Here is a 23,026-nt window from a genome sequence, read left to right on the forward strand (position 1 = left end):
ACACCTCTCCACAAAATATTATAGAATTTCTCAGAGAAAGTATTTCTCCATCTTCGAAGTAACCTAAAGAAAACTCTAACCATGGTAGCAAGAGTTAAGTTATGAAATCTAGTTTTTGCTAAAGCTTGATAATTTGCACAGATTATTAAGATGTTTTCTATTTACAATCACCACATTTGCACATAATGCTAAGCCTCCCCCCCCCAAAAAAAAATGGTTTTATGAACCGGGATATGCATGAACAGTACATATATAAAGGCAGTCTCTTTGCATTTATCTGTACAAAACTTACTCTTTGTTTATAAAAGATAATACAAGATAAACATACTTGTAATGTAATGTTGTTGATGCTGGTAGGATCTATTCCAGATATTTGAACGTTTGGTCCAACCAAGTTAGCAGCAAGCTGTAACTGTATTCCTTCAAGGGTTGCCAAACTACCATCCGTCAAGGATACAGTTAAATCACCTCCAGCTATAAAGGAAAACAGTCATATATATATATATAGTATCCTTTATTTTCAGGAAGCCATGCCAACAAGTTCTATCTTCTATGGATAAACATATTGCATTCATAAGCAGCCCACAAGTGCTTGTAAACAAAGATAATTGCCCTGCCTTTCTCCTCTAGTTCTCTCTGCCCTTCCCTTTCTTCTATCCGGCATATCCTAAAAGCAAACCATGTAGATGGGGAGGGGAGGGGAGAGTATCAGGCGGGGGGCAACTTTAACCAATTCCCTCCCCACTTCCCCTTTCACAGCTAGGTGGGCAGGCTGGCTAAAGGATGGGGGCTCTGTTTGCAGTCACTTCACCCAAGGCAAACTTTCCCTTTGGCTTACTGGGCCACTGAACTGTGGCAGGTAGTGTGGGTGCAAGAGGAATGAACATGCAACAGCTCCTCAGAGTGATCTTCGCTGCTCAATCAAGTGAGCCGATGAGGTGCGCAATGAGTGAGCCAAACCTGTGAATCTCGCTCGAGCTGTGCCTTGTTCAGAGCATGAACCAATCATAGTCCTACTTCTTCCTTATCAGGTAATACCAACAGAAAGAGGCTTTAAACCCCATGCAGAACAACGACAGTGTTTACCTGACATTGAAGCAGGAAGTATAGCCTGACCAACGAGACCTTGTGGAAGCAAATTTTGGTCAAATTGGCCTGTCAGAACAGAATTATTCATGATGAAAACGTTGGGATCTGTTGAGGACGAATTAAGAAGGTTTACTGGCTGTAGTCCCTCAGCTGGAGTGCGAGGCGCAGGCTTCCTGGCCTTCTTGGCCTCTGGTTTAAAGTGACACTGTATGTGGGTCTTCCTCCGTCCAGAAGTTCGAAACCTCAAGTCACAGTGAGGGCATTTAAAGGGTTTTGCTCCAGTATGTAAGCGCATATGCACTTTCAGACTACCTTTTGTAGAAAAAGAATTGCTGCATACGTGACAACTAAAGAGTTTCTGACCTGGAGAGTAAGAAAACAGTCTGTCAGGTGAAAATAAAGATCCTAATCTCTTTACAGCTATGACCCACTGCAATTCTGTTGAGCCTGTAGAGGAGGCCACTGTCAAACATTGTGTCAGAAAATTGTGTCCCTACATGTTCCTGTCTTCCGTTCCCCATCCACTTTCCACGTAGAAAGTGAGAAAATGAACAAGGACATATATTTCAATGTAAGGATGTCCCTGAACTTATGGTTTAAAATATGAACAGCTGTATTAAGTGTTTAATACAAAAGTTTTGCACAAGACTTATATTTAGCTCATAAGAGCTCCACATAAATAAATAAAAATAATTAAGTATGTACTGTGATCGCAGAATCCAAAGTCATCTCCCACAAATGCAGTGATTTCAAGAAAACAGCTCCACCTGGCTTGTTGAAATTGCAGCATGCTTTCAGTGTGTGGCAAACTGCTAGAAATACGCATGCACATACTGTCTGGGGAGGGGAAATGGCAGTTCCACACTAGTGATGGCTGCATATGTATAATGGGTTATTTTTCCTCAATGGATTTTCCACAGTAAAAATATATATCTGATTAATATTTTTTTAAGTACAGGCTGTCATTTTGATGACAATGACATCAGGTGGACAGTGAGAAAAGCTAACATGCATTAGGAGCACCTGTTCCACAATAAACCTCCATCTGAAAGCACCCTTCAACACTAAAAACAACAACCACCCACTGCTGTAATATTCCATTAAAAACCCAAACATCCCAGCCAGATTAACATCCTAAAAAATTCAAGTGTTTTGATGTTCCTGGGTTTTTTTTTCACCTGCACATTTCGTTAGAGAGTTGGAATTATAAAACATCTTGCTTACCTGTGTGTGTTTTTACATGGCAATCCAGAGTAGACTTTACGGTAAAACTCTTTCCACATTCATCACATTTATATGGTTTTTCTCCCGTATGGATACGCACATGCCTAGTCAAAAATAGTTGTTCTTCAATTATTATATGCTTATGCGAATACTATATGTTTATCAATGTCTGCTGGCCAACACCAATGTTTACAAAGAAATTAAAACATCTAGGTCTAAAAAAATTGAGGAGCATTGAAATGTGGTTTGCTAAGCAAGTTGGAAAAACATGTTTGGAAACATTTTCCAAGTCCAATTATACCTGAGCTACTAAGCCACAGATTTTCATTTGACAAGCTTTTCATAAAATGGTTGCAATCCAGGGACTGCTTTAATTTATTTAAAACATTCCTATACCAACCCTCATCATATCAGATACCAGGGTGATATACAACTATATAGATAATAAGGTATTTGAAACCCATTACAATTAAAGATTAACATCAGCAACCATATTGAAAGATAGCAAATTAAAATGTATTAACTTGTGCTGAAAAAAATGTAATGCAGGTACCAGGTGGACCTTTTCAGGGAGAGCATTTCAGAAACAGGGCACCATCACTGTGAATGTCCTATGAGTAGGACGTCAGACACTTTTAATTTGAACTGTTGCCTCCCATGCCATATTGCAAGCTACATTTGAAGCTCCTCCACATTTCAGAAGTGGATCCAATGTGATATGAACAGCTGCTACTAAGAAATCAGTTAATAAACAACTTGGCATGCAATAAATAGTGGAATTATTTAGACTGTGGCCAGAATGATTAAAAGTGAGCTGCAAAAATAATGTGCTTCATGTGTATTCTTTAGCTTTGGGGTGGCAGGTCTTCTTACCTGACTAAATCACTAGGTTTTTTAAAGCTTTTTGGACAGTAAGTACAACAGTTGGCATATTTTGGCTCAGCTTCCATTTCTGCTTGCTTGTCTTTGATTTCACTAATTCTGTCCTTTTCTGCAGCAGATTGGACAAGAACTTTTTCAGAAACAGTTGCGCTTTCTTGTGGCCTGATTTTTGCAAGTTCTGCTGTTTCTTCCTCTGTGAAAGTGATAACACCAGGTCTAGACTTTCTAGAAGATGTTCTTTCAGAGGTCTCATCATCATCTTCTGCATATTTCAATAGAGAAGGAATAACATGTTATAGAGTACTTTTAGAGGCCCATTGAAATAATCAAACAACCTCCGTGAACATCACACTGTTTAAATATCAAAGTGATTATTCATGCATATGGGGGGGGGAAACTCACCTCCTCCTGCTGTTTCTCCACCTGATGCTGCCGTTGAAGACACAGTTTGATGCTTTTTCATGTGCTTTTTGCAGTGAACAGTAGTTCTGAAACTTTCATCACAAAATGGGCACTTGTATGGTTTCATGCTCATGTGAGTTGCCATATGTCTAGTAAGGCTCCCATTAGTAGTAAAGGATGTATTGCAAATGCTGCAACTGAATGCTTTAACTCCTGAAGGAAAAAGGACAAATAGGCTTTCTGGTGATCTAACAGAAAATGTTCAACAATGAGTCAGTTTTAAGGTGCAATTCCAAGCACATAGCAGCGACTTGCTTTCAATTTGTTATCAGAAACGTGCTGATAGTCACTAATTTGTTTGTTTTTGTTTTGTTTTGTTACATTTTTATCCTACTCTTCCTCCAAGGAGCAGAAACAGTGACTGGCCCAAAATCATGGAATCAGCTTTATAGCTGAGTGGGGAATGAAACGGATTCTCCCCATTTTTAGTCCAGCATTCTAAACACCACACCATATCTCTAATTTAGACCATTTTAAAAGGTTGTTCTACCAATAGCCATTACCCATGTCAGATGAATGGGATCTCCATATCAGAGGCAGTATACTTTGAATTCTGGAGATGGCAATGACTTAAATGCTTTGCTTTGGACTGCTCAGTAGCCACTGTTGAGAACAGAAAGCCAGACTACATGACCTTTGGTTTAATTCAGCAAGGAAATTCTTATACTGTCATGCTCTTCTTTTGGACACAGGAGAATTACAAGGCTTAAAATGACTAGCAAAAGAACCAAATATTACTACTGCTTTATCACCTGTATGCGTCTTCTCGTGAGATTTAAGAACCCCAGAAGAAACAAATCCTCGTCCACACAACTGGCATTTATAAGGCTTTTCCCCAGTGTGAGAACGTACATGCTGCTTCAAGTGGCTGGATTTCTTGAAACCCTTGTTGCAATATTCACACCTACAAAAATGGAAGTTCAATTGGAATGAAATGAAAAGTCAGCTTTGATGATGGCCTGTAAATAAATATGACATGTCATTGTTTCCTGGTTTACTGCTAGCAACAACTGATATTATTATACAGAATTGTAGTTCATGAATTTACGACTTAAATGTTTTCCAGTGACATATATTCAACCCATAAACCAATTTACATTGCAAATCTGTGTTTACTCAGAAGTAATTTCCACTGTGTTCAGTAAGAGAGTGGACTTTTCCTTTCAACAGCTACATAAGAATGGCCAATTGTAAAGTTCAAAAAACCTGTAAGAACGCTTGCTTTGATCTTCATTATCTTCCAGAAACTGAGAGCGTTGAGGATGCAGCTCAAGTTCTTGTGACTGATCTTGAATCAGGCGGGTGGTCTGGGAAGCAAATATAAATTTTTCAGTTGTCAATACAATACTAAAATCAACTCACCTAAACACGTAACAAGGATGGCTAAACTCTACATTTAACCCAGTAGAGTTGTGTGGCAATAAAATGGCCTACTCCTAAAGGAAGTTTGTCTTTAGCAAAGGTGACAGATTCTTTATTCGTCTTCTTTTTAACTCTATTTTACTGTTGCAGGTGGTGACTATAGAACAGCTGACGTCTCAAAGGTCCAGTCACCATTTCCATTTCCTCCAAATGTCCTGGGCATTACAGGTCATTGTAGGGAGGCAAAATGTTCAGTTGGTGAAGGGGTACAGCTCTTCTCTCTGAAGTAGCAATATTTGACCTAAGAATGCAAGTTCCACAAAGCTAAAAAAACTACAAATCCTTCAAGTAAATACTTACTACATTAATAGCATCTGGTGCAGGAACCTGAAGTAGATTTGGTTGGTGGTAGCTTGTTGAAAGAGCTTGGGATTCAAGGGTGCTTGAATCTTGAAGCTGCTGTACTGCTGGAAATTGATTTTGCTGACTGTAGCCATCATTAACAGTAAAACCTACCAAAAGACAAATGAGAAAGCTTTATTAGGTGTGAGGTTATTGGATTGTTTTTGTTTTTTATTATGTATTTTGTGTTTTTATATTGTGATTTTATCCTGTGAAGCACCCTGAGACCTGCAGGTATAGGGTGCTATACAAATTTAATAAAGAACAATTTATTTATTTATTATTTATTATTATTATTTATTATTATTATTATTATTATTATTATTATTATTATTATTATTATACAGTACATAACTCACACTCATCCATTACAATGCAAGCAACTCACTTTCTGCAAACTGTAACAGCTCAACAGTACAATTCACCTAGCAAGAAGGGATGTAAGGAAAACCTTGTACCAATTTTTAATCATAGATCCATAGATTTTTAAATCATAGCTTGAACATGCCTTTGCAAATTAATAGATCCTAAAATCCCTGTCCTCCTTGCCATGGAAGGTCAGGGATTTAGAGTCATGATAGTGGCACCAAAACGATATGGAATTTGTAGAGCTTAATCCTAGGTGTTGCTGAGACATAAGCCAATAGGATCAAACCATAGCTAAGAAAGAACAAAACAATGGTAACTTATGGAAAGACAATAATAATTTCCTTTTCATCTACAAGAAAACAGCAAAAAAAGAAACTGTATTGGCATGCAATAAACAGACACAGCAATAAGGATACTTACCCCCAAGTTTGCCTTCTTTTCAACTATGTTCTCCACAGAACACAATTTGAAGTTTCCTTAAAAAGTTTCAATTAGCTCAGAGCCATTCAGATTCTGAATTTAATGTTATGTGTACATGTGTCTAACAGGTTGACCCAGCTTCCTTTAACTACATTGGTTTCACAAAAATGTAAGACTCAGTACAAACAATAACAGCATAAACATTATCCCAAACTAATTCCTATTCCACTATATTTGCGCCTCTTCAACATGAAGTTATTTGCTCCTCTCATAAAATTTATGTTATACCAGCACTTCACATTGAAAAAAAACAACAGGTTTAACTGAATCTACTGCTCCTCTTCTTTCATGGGAAGAAATGAGTTATAAAGACTCTTCTTAAAAACCAAAAAACTCCCTTAAAAGAATCAAGTCTTCAAAAAAGTCCCAACCCCTATGGTTGTAATTCGTGGGCAATCATTTAATTTTATCCTGATTCTAATTTTTAAGCTGTATTTTAATCAATTGTTTGATAGTGTTTGAATGTATTTGATATTTGATGTTAGCCACCCTGAGCCGGTCTTGGCCGGGGAGGGCGGGGTATAAATAAAAATTTACTTACTTACTTACTTTAAAAGAATCCTTCCAAAAGAATTTAAAAATTATAATGTAGCACCTTAGAGATCAACTGAGTAGTTTTAGGTATAAGCTTTTGTGTGCATGCACACTTCTTCAGATACTCTGAAACAGAAGTCATCATACCCTTATATATAATGAGAGGGAGGGAATGGGTGATTGGCTAATGGCTATGGTAAGTCTGTTAGTGACCGTTAGTGACAGTTAGTCCCACAAGAAAAAGAAAAACCAAGAGATTTTTTAAAGGGACAGTACGTAAAGGACCAGAGGAACACAGGTGGCGCTGTGGGTAAAACCTCAGTGCCTAGGACTTGCCGATCGTATGGTCGGCGGTTCGAATCCCCGCGGCGGGGTGAGCTCCCGTCTTTCGGTCCCAGCTCCTGCCCACCTAGCAGTTCGAAAGCACCCCTAAGTACAAGTAGATAAATAGGTACCGCTTTATAGCGGGAAGGTAAACGACGTTTCCATGTGCTGCACTGGTGCTGGCTCGCCAGAGCAGCTTCATCATGCTGGCCACGTGACCCGGAAGTGTCTTTGGACAGCGCTGGCTCCCGACCTCTTAAGTGAGATCAGTCGGACACAACCCTAGAGTCGGACACGACTGGCCCGTACGGCAGGGGTACCTTTACCTTTACCTTTACGTAAAGGACCAAGAATCGTTTTAGCCTGTGTAATGGGATAAGAATCCAATATTGCTGTTCAGACCAGGTCTCTCCATATTTTCAATTTAGTGATAAGTTGTAATTCAGCAACTTCTCTTTCAAATCTATTCCTGAAATTCTTTTGTAATAAGACAGCCACTTTGAGATCTTGTATTGAATGTCCTGGGAGACTGAAGTCTCTGTCTCAAGCTCTGGGAGGATGACCTTTCATAGCCTACAGACAGCCACCCAATCTTAAATTCCTCCTCACCCACAATAATACAGCAACCAAACTTAACATGGAAACTGTGTGTGCCTGCAATAAACCCAGATGCCAACTTTGTTGCCACATACACCTGGGTAGTACCATTACCGGCCCCAACAACATCAAACATACCATCTCAGGCCTACTTAATGGCTCATCTTCTAATCATCTAACATAGTGTACGCCATCAAATGCCAGCAGTGCTCTTCAGCTGTCTATATTGGACAAACAGGACAAACCTTACGCCAAAGGATAAATGGACATAAATCTGGCATTCGTAATCACAAGACAGAGAAATCAGCAGAACACTTTAAAATTTATTTTAAAGAACTACAGTACTTGATGTTGGTCTCAATGTTCTTAGCAAGGTGCTCCTCAAATTCTTTTTTAAGCATCCCTTACACTTGCACTTCTTGTGCCAAAGTTTATATTCCTTTTTGTTCTCTTCATTTAGACAAGACTTCCATTTTTTGAAAGAAGCCACCATGCATCACAACCACTGACTCCATTTCAGAACTATCTACCAAGCAATCTAGGGGATAGGTATATGTTCCTAATGATCAAATTGCCCACCGCCAGGATCCCTCCACCCCACCCCTAGAGAAATATCCTCAGCACGAGTATAGCTGCTCATCCCCCAAAGAATGAGTCCCTTTCTAAGGAGCTGTTTCCCTTTTCCTCAGAGTGATGTTCTCCTTCCCCAAGACCCTCCTTCTCCCTGACAGCAGGGGAACTATCATCATGGAAGGACAATGCAACTATAATATAAGACTTTCATTTTCCTATCTTACTAGTAAAAAAAAAACTAAGAACAATGAAGCACATATGTAGACAAAGAGAGAGGGTCCATCAAGTTAAACACATGTTTCTTTATATATGTGCTCCAGGAACATCAAATAACCTTCAAAGAATAGGAAATCTGTAGAGAGCATTCCAAGTAAAATAGAAATCTTCTACAATACAGATTTAAAACCATGCTTTGTCTAGCATTACTTAATACCTTACATTTCTATGAGATGAATAAAACAGAAAACTTTCCTAAAAGAAAATAATTAAACCTGTAGTTTCACAAATTAGATTGGCTCTGAAACTCCACTCAATCAGTTTCACAAGCACCAACCTTTTTCTGTAGATGTGGTGACGTTCCGGAACTGCAGTCACTGTGGAGCTGAATGCTGTTGAAGCTTTCAAACATTGCAAAAACATACTCATAGGTCACTTTGAAAAGTATTATTTAGACATTTACTAACCTTGTGATAATGCTTGCTGATCAAATGATTGCTGTCCTATAGTCTGCTGCTCAAACTGATTCATATTTTCTTGCAGTGCATGTTGGGATGTCACAAATCTATCTGGAAATGAAATGAAATGTGAAAAATGAACATAAGATTTTACTGCAGTCCATTAAATTTCAGCTTTGTATTCTTGCTATAAAAAGCATGCCTAGGCACTCTGTTGTGGTACCCATAACCCAGGTTTAAGGTATCATTTAGCTTCTAGCTGTCACATCTGTTTCTAATACTGATCATGTTCAATGAACGAGCTGCAGCTTGGGTCTAATGTGACTTTCTTTCTGCAATGAAAGGAAGGTTCACAGAAAGCCTGAAACTTATACTGAGTTGAGATTTGTCCCCAATAAATGATGCATTAATAAGACCATTCATATCACCACTCAGCTACTGCTGCAGCTTTGCACAGTAGACTCGCAAAAAAATCAGGTTCATTAAGCCTAATCACAACATTTAAGGATAGCTGCTAAACAAATTTCCCTTTAAACTGACTTATTTACCAATCTTTTCTACTACATTTACCTTCCTCTTGACCAAGTGGTTGATCAGTCAACTGTGGCCTCAGTTCAGTTTCCTCCGAGTCCACAACCTGCTGCTGGTCCAAATCTAAAATAGTTTCTTGATCTGTTGTGACAGCTTCAGTTTGCTGCAGCTCTTCACTTTCAATCTCAACTTGCATCTGAGTAGAAACATGAATGCTCTGCTGGTCTACTGTTGTATCATCAATTGAAGCAGCTTGCTGGTGCTGTTGCAGCTGTTGTGCAAGCTCATACCTGAGAGAGGAAGACGACAGTTCTATTGCACTAACAAAACATGAGGTTGACAGTAGGAGCATCTTTTAACTGTGCGTATATCTAAAAAACCTCAGGATAACAAAATAACTTAGTTTGTATTTGACTACCTTCCTATCTTCCTTCAATCATAGCAAATTTCCATTCTGCTCACCTGCAACAAAATATTACTTACAAAATGGGCACCATGTTGCTGTGAGCTGCAAGGACAACTGGTGGCATTGACACACAATGTTAGCTGAACATTGAGATGGGTCCTACACTACGTGGAGAAGTCCCAGACCCAACATAACTACATTTTCCTACTCCACCACCCCAGAAAATACATCTGTCAAGGGTCCTCTGTGCCCCAATATAAAATTGCAAAATAACACTAGACTGGAGACAGGACCAAGCACTGGACAAAGGGAGATGCTACAGTTGTCCAACCTAGTGCTTCCCTACCCAGTGATTGGCCTTGAACATTTTTTTGTTTTGTTTTATAGTAGTATCAATGTGTAACTGCTGGGGCCCTGACCCTTGCATGACCAAGCCAAATGCTGACACCATGCCAGCCCTAATCACTCATTTAGAAGTTGGTTAGGAATTCATTATTGGCACACTGAGAAGACCCCTTAAAATTCCCAAACTGAAAAGGTTGGCTGCCCAAGCAGACAGTAGCAATACAAGATCAAGTGCTTGTAGAAAGCATAGTTAAAATGCACGTACCTGTGAGTTTTCATGTGTTTTTTGCAGTTTAATGAGGTTTTGAATGTTTTCTGACAATATGGGCACATATATGGTCGAAGGTCATTATGGATGCCCATATGCCTCCTTAGACTCCCGCCAGTTGTGAAAGCCCCGTTGCATATTAGACACTTGAAAGCTTTCAATCCTGTGTGTGTTCGGATATGTGCTTTCAATACTCCAGCAGACACAAAGCCTCTTCCACACTGAGAACATTTGAATGGTTTCTCACCAGTATGTGATCTTAAAAAATAAATAAATGCCAAAGTGTGACAGAAGGAAGAGCAAATGTTCAAGTTCAAGATTATTAATGATCAGGTGGAAGAGGGGCACTCATATAACTGTTCCCAAATCAGCAAAACTGATTTGTAAGTAATTTATTATACGTTCACAGTAGGACCTGCAACAAAATGCTGCTGTTCCAAGTTTCAAGCCATCCCCCACAAAGCATCAGCCAGCGTTTTGTGCCCACTGAACATGTTTGGTCCTCACTTAACTGTTTTGATGTCTCTTCTCTCCCTTACATATTTTTTTCTGAAGGGTGTGTGCATGTGCACATGCTTCTGTGAAGCTCTGGTTTCCCCCAATCCTACTAGTATGTTCCTACTATGCGTAGATGGTGCCAATATAGCCGCATACAAATAAGTACTTGGAGAATGAGTTTGTTATTAGTATATAGTCATACTAAATTACATTATAACTGGTTTTTTTAAATATATAAACCTAAAAGTAATTATTTATTCTACAGCTATAATTATTTCCAGTTACAGGGTTGAACCCATAAATTTGTTACTACCTAGCCCAAGTTATAAACATGATGCTGTACTTCTATAAATTATTTTATCATTACTGCTGATTGTTAAGGAAGAAGCAGTGGTTCAAAGGGAGTAGGGTGGAATAAGCTAGGCATAATGCATCATGATTTGGGGTGGATCTAAACTTAGGGGTGCTGAGCACTAGCATACAGTAAAATTATATGATGAAATAATTACATTATTATACCATCTATTTATTTTAATATATTTATCTAATTTGGGTATACAGGGCACCTCACTATTCGCAGGACAAAGTCAGCACTATTTAGGGAAGTGAAGATTCCCTCTTAATCTCACAAAGAAAAAAAATTACACTCTCCCGCAGCTCTGTATTTTGTGCTTTCTAAACCTTAATGTTCTATGCCTTTGGAACGAAGGTGAAACAGCAAGTATATTGGCAGTATAGCAGCACGGGACAGATGTGAGAATACAGAGAAAGAACTATTTCCTGTTCTTTAATTTTTAGAACATTCTCTCAGCCACCCACATCTTTGCTCTTGCATTTACCGTATATGCTGTTTAAGATGGCAAGACTTTTTATATGCTCTATGACAGTAATAACATTTATATGGCCTATCCGCTTCATTCACAAAATTATTATTGAAGTAATTTTGGAAGAACTGGCTATTTCTTGGGATTGGCTGGATAAGACCTGTATAGAGAAGGAAAGAAAAAGATGGATCAAACTGAGACAGTTTCAAATACTGAAACAATTGTAACACCTAACAGCAGCTGTTTTCAAATGGTCATGCTCTTAGCTTAAGAAACTGAAATATGGACAAACTTCAGCCGCCCACAACTGCTTTGCTCTTCACATGAATGGTGAAGCATGTCAGGAACCACACTTCCTATGGTTAAGGGCTTCCAAAACAGCCAGAATACTGAAGCCATCTTTAAATCATGGCTTCGTGTTCTGGCTTGCTTAGAAGTAATAACCATAATTCCCAGTCTGAATGCAATGAGAAGCTCTGGTTAACTGAGGCTTCCTGGCATGATTACGTGTTTCTAAGAAGGGAGGAGTAACATAGTTGCATGCAGGTGCCTGACCTTTGTACCTATCTCAGCATATTAAGCCAAGATCCTGATTGCCCAAATACTGCCATATTCTTTCTCCTAAATGAAATGCAATTATAAATAAAATGTAATTATTGTAATTATACCCTTCCTCCCACTTCATATGGAGAAAAGAAGACACTATTGTTACTTTAGATTATGTGAATGTTAAAACGTAAAACACTCTTTAAAACCTTAAATATATTCCTGTGTGTCTATCTAAGGAAATGATTTCCTTTTTTTAATGAACAAACTAGCCATCAGAAGGTACCAGCTTAATTTTGCAAAGACCTGGTAGTTATTTACACTATGCTATTTAAAATCTCAGATGACCAACAGGCTGAGAACAATTATGCTGAAAATGTAGAATATTTCTTTGCTTGTATATCTTCCCTGCATAAAATTTTAAAAACTACTACGTATCATCTTTCAGCTTTTCACACAATTACAGGCATACAAATCTGATTTGTTCCATGAACCACATACTGAGCTTGTGTTATAAGTGTAATGCTGCAAGTCATGATAACTGCATTACCGCAGCAGACACTGTGCTCTATCCAAAATGTCTCTTTAACCGAATCAATGGCTCGGACTACAAAGTAAGCTACATGCCTAATTACATAACAGCTTTCACAGTAATGACCATCAAAACGCAATCGACAAGCATTTTCCTCAGGCATCTCTTTGGTCAACCGGGAATCCTGGTTTTTAGTTTTATTCTAAAACAAAAAAGTAAGATTTTATGCAAGCAAATCATACTGTGCACACTTTACCTAAATCTGTGATGAGTATAGGTTCTTGCAAAGGGATATCAGGTACTGGAACACTTGTCTTTCCTGTACGAAACTTTGCAGGTTTACGCTGATGCCTCATCTTTCTTAGTTCCGTGTGTTTAAAATGAGAGGCAATGTGTGTCTTTCTGTGACCAGAAGTTCGGAACTTTTTATCACAGTGTGGGCAAGCAAAAGGTCTAATACCTAAAAAAAGAATAGCGTATGATGTGTTTAATATTCTACAGCTTCGAAAGCAAGACAAAAAGGTAAATGTATTTCTTGACCTCATCTAGAAACTTTCCCCTTTACAGCCTCTATACATAATTCAGCATGTGAAATATGTCTGTGTGATAAAGTCTGCGCGAAATAAAGTCTGTGCGATACTGATGTCCTACCAGTGTAGGACACTGAGTTCATATGCAATATTTGGACTTGCACACTTCTTCCTGCTCCTCTTCCATGCTCCGAAACATTTACTACCCAATCCAGCTCTACCTAAACATAGCTAAATGAGATGAGTTACACCTGACCGTGGGTGGCAATACACATCCAAAAGCAACATAGTACAGCACTGGCAATATCCACATTTAAATAATACTGCACATGTTACAGGATGCTTATTCAAATCACATCTTAAATACAACTACTGTCCCAGTCAAACACTGACAAAAGTAAGTATAACCAACCTGTGGTGGAACACCAAAATTTCATCCATCCACCTGTCTTTCTACCACATGTTATCCATACATAACACGCAATATAAAGTCAATCTATAGTCCCAATTTTGTCATTTAAGGATCATGCATTATTGGGCTAATACATGTGAAACTTAAAGTGAAAATCACTTGAGCATCAGTTATATATTACAGCCACAACCAATGAAGAGTTTTACTTTTACGGCATCTTAAGGACTAGTAAATTAGAGGATAAGCAAAAACAAAGTTCTGTTGTATTTTCTGCAAAAGAATAACATGGCAACTCTTCTGTAAAATTTTATGAACAGTGCATGAAGGCAATGTGGGTTGAGCCAATACAATTTCACTGCCTCACCCTGCTTTGGTTAAAATAGACATGCAGATGAAGCTCCTGACATAAAAAAAAAAAAAAATTAACATCCCTTGCTAAAGTGAGAACTTGGCAAGATTTCAAACCTGGAAGTCGAAAATATTTGAAGTTTTTCATATTACTGATTAAAACTGTAAAAAAAAAAAAACTGGGGAAAAAATATTTTCAGATTTCTTGCTATTTAATCAGATAAAATGTCCTGCATGTAAAAGGCACATAAGCAACTTTCAGTAAGACTTTCCGATTCCTAAGGAAGTTCTCTCAGTATTACAAAAAGATAAATGTGACAGCTTACCTGTATGTAAGCGAATATGCACTTTTAAACTTCCTGAGGTAGAAAAGCTCTTCATACAGTACTGGCACTTAAAAGCCTTAATGCCGGTATGTGTTTTAATGTGTGCTGTGAGGGTGCTCTTCACAGCAAAGGCCCGGAAACACTGCGGACATTTAAATGGCTTTTCATGAGTGTGAATGCGGATGTGTCTCACTAGATCACTGGGCTTTTTAAATTCTTTAGAACAATACGGACAAATATGCCATCGTATTCCATTTTCCTCACGTATGGTACCTGAAATATAATTTTAGAGATCACAGAAGTACATATTTTACTACTTAAAATACTATTAATACAACAGTCTCAGAAAGAAAGGTCAGAATTTGAAAAGGAGACTCAATATTAAATTATGGTAAACAAAGTGAAGACATCTTCCATTTCCCTTTAGTCACGGCTCTTCTCAGATTTAAACAAAACTGTACTAGCTTTAACCACAATATTAGATTAAAATAAAACAAGCAACAGGAAATAAATGGAACTAGATTATACAGTGAGGTTTTCTTTAAACCGATCAACTGCCCTAAATAAATTCTATTGGAAAAATGTATTAATTAAGAGAAGGTGTTTAATATATTTGAAAAGAGTAGAATATTCAAGTAGCACTGTTTTTATGGGTAAGATAGTTTAAGGTGTCATAACTCTCCTCAAAAGTGGCAAACGGAGGGGAATTGATTGAAGGGCATGTGTCCTGCACAGGTAAGATTTTAGCGGTTCCATTAATATGCTTAGTTTTAGAGCATAAGATGGAAATGGGAATTGGTTTTAGAAACTAAGAAAAGGTCTGGCCAGAGGACTAGCCTGTGAGTTAATAACTACAAGGAATACAGTCTTGACTAAGAGTTAAAAAGTGAACACCTCTAAGAGATGTTTGGTGATTATATTTACTTTACAATGGGGAGATGTGTGGCAGCCCTAAGGAGGACATGAGGAGAACTACTGGACCTCACCAGCTAAAAATAGTCTGTCAGTTGTCACTGAGAATGTAAGGCTTAAGACCTCGCTTGAGCCCATCTTCAAGAAAAACCAGAACATGGGAACTGAGGTTACAATGGGTCTGAATCCTTTGCTACATGTGAAGAGCACATTAAGAGTTATTTGTTCTGCACAGTGCAAGAATTACCTAACCTTCTCATGGAAAAAAGGAGATTGGAATTTTTCTAGCCAGAAAGTTAGGGTGCCCAAGTCTTGGGAATACTGGGATTAGAGTCGTGTCTGGTTATGAGTAGTCAGTCCCTGGTACACATTGGCAAGACCAAGAACCCAGAATGTGATCAACTCACCCCTCCTGGACTTCTAGGACAAGGGGACTAAGTTTACAAGACTGGTAAACTACACCCAACCTCATATTTTCTTATTATTATTTTTTAAAAAAATATTTATTAAAGTTTTAAATGTTACAAAAAGAAAAAGAAATAATTCCAAGTTAAACAAAAACATAAAAACACATCACAGTAAAAACAGAAGAAAATAGAAAAAAATAATAATAGAAAACAGAAAAACAGAAAAATAGAAACAATTAAAAAACACAACAAACCTTCCCATAACTTATCTTTCATTTACTTGTTTCCTTGACCTCCTCGCACCTCCCTTTTTTTGTATTCTAGTTCAGTTAGCTATTTCAGCAAATCCTTTCCATCTTTCCCAATTTTTATCCTATAATTTATCTTAATATAATGTAACTTTACCTTTCCTCCTTTCCTCCATTAACAATCTATTTTTACTTAATCCTTTATAATATTTCCACTAAAGCCACATAACTTCATTCCAACCTCCTTCTAACATTCCTTAATTTTACAATGTTTCTGTAAATAAACTTTAAATTTCTTCCAATCTTCTTCCACTGACTCTTCTCCCTCCAACCTCATATTTTCACCCATCTAATCTTCCACCCGATTCTCCAAGAGGACAAGAGATTGGCTCCAATGAGGGAGCAGAAATTGCATCCTAGTCCAATCCCCAGCCAAGTTGTCTTCAGAGAACCTGACTCCTAGTGAATTGAAAGGACCCAGTATCTGTTCCACGGGATGGTGACAAGAAGGAAAAATGAATGTGATAAACAATAATAAATGGTATTATATAGTGAACAATTTCATTATTACCAGGTAGAAACTGGGACTTTTTCTTCAGAACTCTTTTTTCCTTTTTCTCCACTTTTTCTGGATTTTCTTGCTCTTTAATTGGTTCTGGATTGCTAGTGTTGACTTGATTCTGAACTTCTGCATTTTCATCCTGACTTGATGGAGTCTTGTTTTCACTGCAGTCTGCATTTGTTGAGACTGGGATTGAAGACAGCCCACTGTTTTCCAAGGCTTGCTAAGACAAACATAATGAATTAAACTGAGCGCATGATTCATAAATACGTGACCAAAGGTTTTGGCAAGAATGCAATAAGTCAACTATACAAAGAATTATATTTTGACTATTTTGAAGTCTTCAGATAACTTTTTTTTTTTACTTGTGAGAAAAAAATCTGAAGTCAACAGTCACTTGTTATATTAGAAGCAATATTTAGAATCTAACAAATGCAGCACCCTCTCTTTCAGAAAATCAGAGCAGAAATCCTAACAATTTCAATCCATTACCCAATGGAATTTTGTCAAACTAGAGGAACATTCTCTGTTTGCAAAAAGCTACAGCTTTACCAGGTTTAATTAGCACCGCTTTTTTAGAAGAAAAATTGTCATATAATGCCACTATTTTAAAAAACAAAATTCCTACATTTACCTCTTTTTTATTAAAGCTGACTGCTCTGGACACCGAAGAATGGAGAATGAAGCTCACTGGAAAAAGTACTTAGCAGTTGCTATTGCCATTCCCTCAAGAATGCTCAACACTAGGGACAGAGGAGTCTTGCATCAAGCAGTAATTTTCTATATTTACCTCAGCTACTGGGAATCAAACACAGCAAACACTAGGGCAGAGATGGGAAGCCTTTCAGAGGTTGTAGATCTACGATTCCCATTGACCATGCTGGCTGGAACGGATGGGAGCTGAAGTCTAACAACTGGAGGACCATCCACTCCTTTATTACTGTGTTAGGATGAAAGCAGTCATGGACCACTCACCATAGCCTAATGTACCTAGTACTCTTTTCTCCACATGTGACTCTTCTCAGCTCCCAGCACAATCTAGCAGGGTGAAGTTAAGAGGTGATTTGACGCAGTATAGGGAAGACAATTGTTTCCTCCACCCCACCTAGCCTACTAAATTTTAGGAAAGAGTAGGTAAGGTTCCAAAATAGTTTTTTACCCTACCTGCAAAATGTCTCTGTTTATTCCCACAGCCATACTGAGTTGCTGACCAGGTTGCTGAGACTGATTATTTTCCACTGGCTCTGACAACTCAAGCAGTTGCTGAATAACGTCAGTTACAGACTGCTGACCTTGATGTCCTGCCACTGAAGTTACTGGATTTTCTGTCTGTTGACAAAAGAGATGTCGTTTTAAATATACAAATGTCATTTGTAAAGGAATTAAACAATACAAAACATTTGGAATGTAACTGTTTGTTGTTGTTTTTTACAGGACTTGCCTACTTACGTACTGTACAGTAATCCCTATATTAAGAGCAAGTATTTCAAAAGTGTCATTCATGAATAGCATTCAGAAACAAATGAAAAACCAGTGTGGATCATATAACAACCAAGCAAAATACTACAACAAACTGTTACCGGTCAGAAAAGGTTTAGTTATAAATGAATAAATGAAAGTTTGTAGAATGCCCATAAGAGGATTGAAGCTTTGCACGATACTGATCTGGCTTGTTGTCTTAAAATCAAGCTATGGAGGCTCAACCATTTACTTTCTGGACATAAGCTGGGTCAATACAAAAAAGGTTTCAAAAGTTCTAGTTCAACTACCACTATGAATGTACTGATCAACTTCAAGCAACTTGGGCTATCTAGAAAAATGCACATACGGTCCCCCCCCCCCCCAAAGGATGTACATTAATGAATAATGAGCCTTAATTTATTACCATATGTAAACGTCAAGTCTGAAAGACCAGTTCATTTCTAACTACACAATATCTGGAATAATGAGAAAGTATGAAACTGAACTTGCAAGCCAAGAATTTCCAAGGTACTGCAACAATAACATCCAGCATTCATTTCTGCTGTGCATTCATATTAGCATGCTCTTCCCCTTTGGGAACCAATTTATCCGCCAACTGGTTAAATATTTGCAGAAAAAGTGCAAAATATAGAAATATATAAAAATAAAATAACTACGAAAGAGGCAGTAAGATATCAATTTACAGGTCTAATTTAAATTATAAAATTATCCTTCTGTAAGGGTGGATACACAAACAAAAGTTCAAGACGTTCAAAGAGGACAGATGCATCTATTTTGAACATCTATTTATTAAATTCTTATCAATAAGCAGGGTGGATAAAAATCAATATTAAAATAAAATGTGTTGGGAGGAAAAATATTTCTAAAGGTAGTTTTCTATTTAAGTTATATTATAGTCCAAAGGCTATTCATCTGGAAATAATGGTTTTGTTTTAAGTTTTTCATGTGTACTAAAACTCAGTCTGTTTTTAAAAAACAACAAAAAAAAACAAAAAACGTTTAACCACATCAGTTAACAAACATGGATATATATGCTATAATGTTATTGCTTTAGTTAAATAAATTGTTTAAATTGTAATTAAGGAAATGATTATTTTTCTCCTTCCAATAAAGTACAGCAGAAAAGTTGTCCAAATATAAAGTTAACTTATTAAACCTCACAATAATTTCATAATTATCTATGTATTTCTAACAGTATAACCAAATCAGTAATTTTTGATATAAATGTAAAAACTACTCTGAAAATTTATTATTACAAAAATGAAACCTTCCTCTGGTTGTAAATATTAAGATTATATCAGCAAGAATGAGTCTTTCTGTAAAAAAAAGGAAGGTTTAAATCAAGTCTTACTGGCTAGTGATTTAAACCGTGATTTAAATCAAATCCACCCTGTCAATAAGTATTAAAAAGCTAGCAATAGCAATGCTTTTCTACTTTCACACCAAGCACACTGGCCCCATTTCAGAAATGCTCTTTTACAATCTTAGCTACTTTACATGAGCATCAACCTCTTATTCCACCACAATGCACACACCCAACATTCCTGAGGTTCCTGAGGTTCTTTTCCAGGATCTGAGCCTTTGGTGGCAGGCCCTGTTCTGTGAAGCTCCTTGCCAGTAGAGGTTCAGCAGAAGTTATGTCTTCATTTAGATATCTTTCAAAAGCTATATTGTTTAGACAGAACTTTGCAACATTTCTTTCTTTCTTTCTTTCTTTCTTTCTTTCTTTCTTTATCGACAAGTATTTACTGATGTTATTATAGCCTTGTTTATATGTTGTATGCCACCTTGCTATATTTTTATGGAAGTGTGGTATAGATATTTGAAAGTAAATAAATAAAAAATGGCATACAATACTGACTCTGACAGCATTAGCCACCTATTTAGGTTTGGCTTCAGCCCCATTCCATGAGAGAATCGCCCTTATTGTGTGACTACATGCACCATGCAAGTGCACACTCTGCGAACCCTGGCAACAGGATCACGACATTCTTTTCCCACTGAATTATCATCCCCTATTCTTGCAAGCTGCACAAAAATTACCCTTACAAATGATTAAAATAGGGTCCTAAGGTGGAAACGCACAGCATAAAGTTCTTTGAAGTCTCTAAAGTAGCTTGCAACATCTTTGAACTGTTTTACGGAGATGTAATAAACTTTGTAGCACAATCCAAAGATGTGGAAAATTTTGCAAGATATGTTTTACCATAACAATGCAACACAATTAAGCTAAGAATTAGAATACTCACATTCTTCCATTTATTATCAACAGGCTGTAGCAAATTAACTGTTGCTAAAGTCAGAGGCTGAGCCACAGAATCCTATGAAAAAAGAATAGAAGCATTAACTGTACAAAAATAAAATATGCAAATCTAAAATGTTATACTGCCACTGCCAATTAAGATCAAGCAAAACAGTATAATGCTTTTTTTAAAAAAAAAAAGTATTCAATTATACAGAAAAACATATTCTTAAATCACATTTTTTAATTTACACAGCTACTTCAGTTGTATTATTTTTCTAGCAATTAAGATACAAAACCCTGATTTTCCTCTTTAGCATATACCTGATTACTGGATATAAGTGGCACTTAAATGAATAAGGGCAACTGCTGGTAACTAATCTATTAAAACTCAAGCAAGATAATGGCTAATCAAATTAAAGTATACACTTAGCTGTTTCCTTTTATTTTAGCCACAAGGACATTACTGCATAAAATTGGTTTTGTTAAATTTTTGAATTCACAATGTTCTTTTCTTTAAATTAGTTTCCTTAAGGGGACAGTTTATGTCAATATCCACCACAATAACCAGTTTAAGATACAGCAGATCTCAGACTCAACCAGCCCCTAAAAGGGGTGTGGCAGGGGCAGGACCAGAGAGAAGGGTTAGGCTGCATCCTAAGCCCATTCAGCTCAGTCACATGACCTGGCAAACCAGCATGGAACACTAGTTTAAAGGACTGATTTCCCTCTGCCAGGCTTCAGTACAGCCAAAGCAGTAGCCCCGCTGCTGAACGGGGTTTGGATCTGGTGTAACTTGGTTTTGGGCCAGCTTTTAGTGCACTGGATTTCTCCCTAAGTGCATTTTAGCTAGAAAGTAAGAAATATTCTGCATCTGACATGAATATTAAAGAGAAAGGCAATGTGTGACTTTAACACAATAGTCTGAGCACTGTTGATTCACAGCTATGATTTAACATGAACAAGAAGCATGATAATGCATGGTACTCAAAAGCCCCCACTGTACTCCTCCACTGTTCCTTCCTTTAGCACACCGGAAGGTAGGGGAAACAAACCACCGCCTGGCTTTGTGTTATATGAGAAACAATGCTCATGACTTGCTTCTCACCAAACCAAACCACAAGCAGAAACCAGTTTGTTTGGGGCTTACCACTTAGTTTGTTTGCAAGAAACAAGCCACAAGTGTTATGTTTGTACATCATGAAGCCAACCTCCAATCTGTTCTTTCTTTGGCACACAAAAGGAGTAGCAGAGGACCACAGAAGTGACAGCTGAGCAGCATGCTCCAGTATGCTACTTGTTCATGTTTAAAACATAGTTTAATTTTAAATATGGTTTAGGGTGAGGTCCAAACAAAACCAACATTTCTCCAATAATGAAAAACAGCAATACCTGAAAGTCAAAACAGTCCTTTTAAAAAAAATAAAAATATTGAAGTTGTTTTAAAAAAGTAACTGTGTTAAATCTTTTGTATCAAAATGACAACGACTCCTGCAGCTCCCTAAAGGCTAACACTGTGAGCTTTCACAGTCAAGAGCCTACTTCATCAGATGCACAAAGCTTAAGGTACTGGATCTTCTATACACAGATGAATCTAGAGGAAGGGGAAGCAAGCTTTACAAGGCAAGATTAAATGATCAAAAGTGCACATCCCCAATACATGGACACCAGGCAATGAATTAATGAATTACTTGTCAAGAATCTTTGACTCGCCTGTTTAAAAAAAGAAAAATTAAGGCAATGGCACAGTTCATTTGGCAATTCTGTAGGCACGCCTCGCTGAAATGAATTGGCATTGCCCAAGAGGACTGTGGTGTTGCAAAACCATTGATTTCAGAGGGACCTAAAGGAAATAATTCTTGCTGGATTTTGCCTCACCTAGAAGGAAGTGTGATGACATATCTCACACATACACAAACAGAATATTTATCTCAAAGAGCAAAGACATTGGGAGCCTGCTTCCCTTTACCAAAAGAGATGAGAATGTAAAGGTTACCGTTGTCAAGGGAGATGTTTCTGTAGTAGAACTCGTTGTATTCTGTGTGCTACTCATATGCATCTTGCTGATATGAGTATTTAAGCTGCCTAAACTTTTGAAGATACAACTGCATTCTGTACAGTTATATGTAGGGCCATTCTTCACCTTTAGGAACAAAAGAGGAGAGGAATGCTCAGTCTTAAAACTTTGCAGTTACAACCACACAAACTATAGCCAGCATCTCCTTAGCCCTGTTTTATTCCCCAGCTACCAGTGCAGTAAAATTTGAATTACAGATGAACTCAAGGCATTAAAGATCTGGAAAAGCCCAGCCATATTATTAAGCATTGTACATGTCATAATTATTCCCACTCACCAAATGAACACTATCTTCCACCCCAAAAATGGAAAACTCTTTGAACCACGAATAACAATGTCAATGGGCTTGCTTGTTTGGTAGCTGAAACTAAGTAAGTTAATTAGTACCTCATATAAATGCTGTGATTAAAGTGGGGGGTCATAAAATATAAGCAGGAAAGTGTCAGATTAGAGATGGAGCCACCTGGGAGGTAGGAGCAGGGAAGTGTAGCACAAAGAGGATGGCAACTCAAATCAAAATAGGACAAAAAAGATGATTTAACATTCTATAAAACCTAG

The 23,026-nt window shown here is 37.5% G+C and overlaps 1 protein-coding gene across 5 annotated transcripts in view; it reads right to left on the reverse strand.

Annotated features, from left to right (window-relative positions):
* The window catches only part of ZNF236 (zinc finger protein 236), a 46,290-nt gene that overhangs the window by 11,426 nt on the left and 11,838 nt on the right, over positions 1 to 23,026 (reverse strand). For all 5 annotated transcript variants that reach the window (XM_079983729.1, XM_079983732.1, XM_079983731.1 and 2 more), the window contains exons 7-24: positions 22,388 to 22,534; positions 20,399 to 20,470; positions 17,832 to 17,996; positions 16,677 to 16,890; positions 14,539 to 14,811; positions 13,179 to 13,382; positions 11,860 to 12,004; positions 10,520 to 10,780; positions 9,543 to 9,793; positions 8,982 to 9,083; positions 5,380 to 5,531; positions 4,864 to 4,964; positions 4,410 to 4,561; positions 3,598 to 3,810; positions 3,187 to 3,457; positions 2,314 to 2,417; positions 1,087 to 1,452; positions 329 to 474 (exon numbers count right to left, since the gene is read on the reverse strand). In XM_079983729.1, the coding sequence (XP_079839855.1) occupies positions 329 to 474; positions 1,087 to 1,452; positions 2,314 to 2,417; positions 3,187 to 3,457; positions 3,598 to 3,810; positions 4,410 to 4,561; positions 4,864 to 4,964; positions 5,380 to 5,531; positions 8,982 to 9,083; positions 9,543 to 9,793; positions 10,520 to 10,780; positions 11,860 to 12,004; positions 13,179 to 13,382; positions 14,539 to 14,811; positions 16,677 to 16,890; positions 17,832 to 17,996; positions 20,399 to 20,470; positions 22,388 to 22,534 (3,339 nt within the window). The remainder of the gene's footprint in view (positions 1 to 328; positions 475 to 1,086; positions 1,453 to 2,313; positions 2,418 to 3,186; positions 3,458 to 3,597; positions 3,811 to 4,409; positions 4,562 to 4,863; positions 4,965 to 5,379; positions 5,532 to 8,981; positions 9,084 to 9,542; positions 9,794 to 10,519; positions 10,781 to 11,859; positions 12,005 to 13,178; positions 13,383 to 14,538; positions 14,812 to 16,676; positions 16,891 to 17,831; positions 17,997 to 20,398; positions 20,471 to 22,387; positions 22,535 to 23,026) is intronic.

The sequence above is a fragment of the Podarcis cretensis genome, assembly GCF_951804945.1.
Source record: "Podarcis cretensis genome assembly, chromosome: 7".
Lineage (NCBI taxonomy): Eukaryota > Metazoa > Chordata > Lepidosauria > Squamata > Lacertidae > Podarcis > Podarcis cretensis.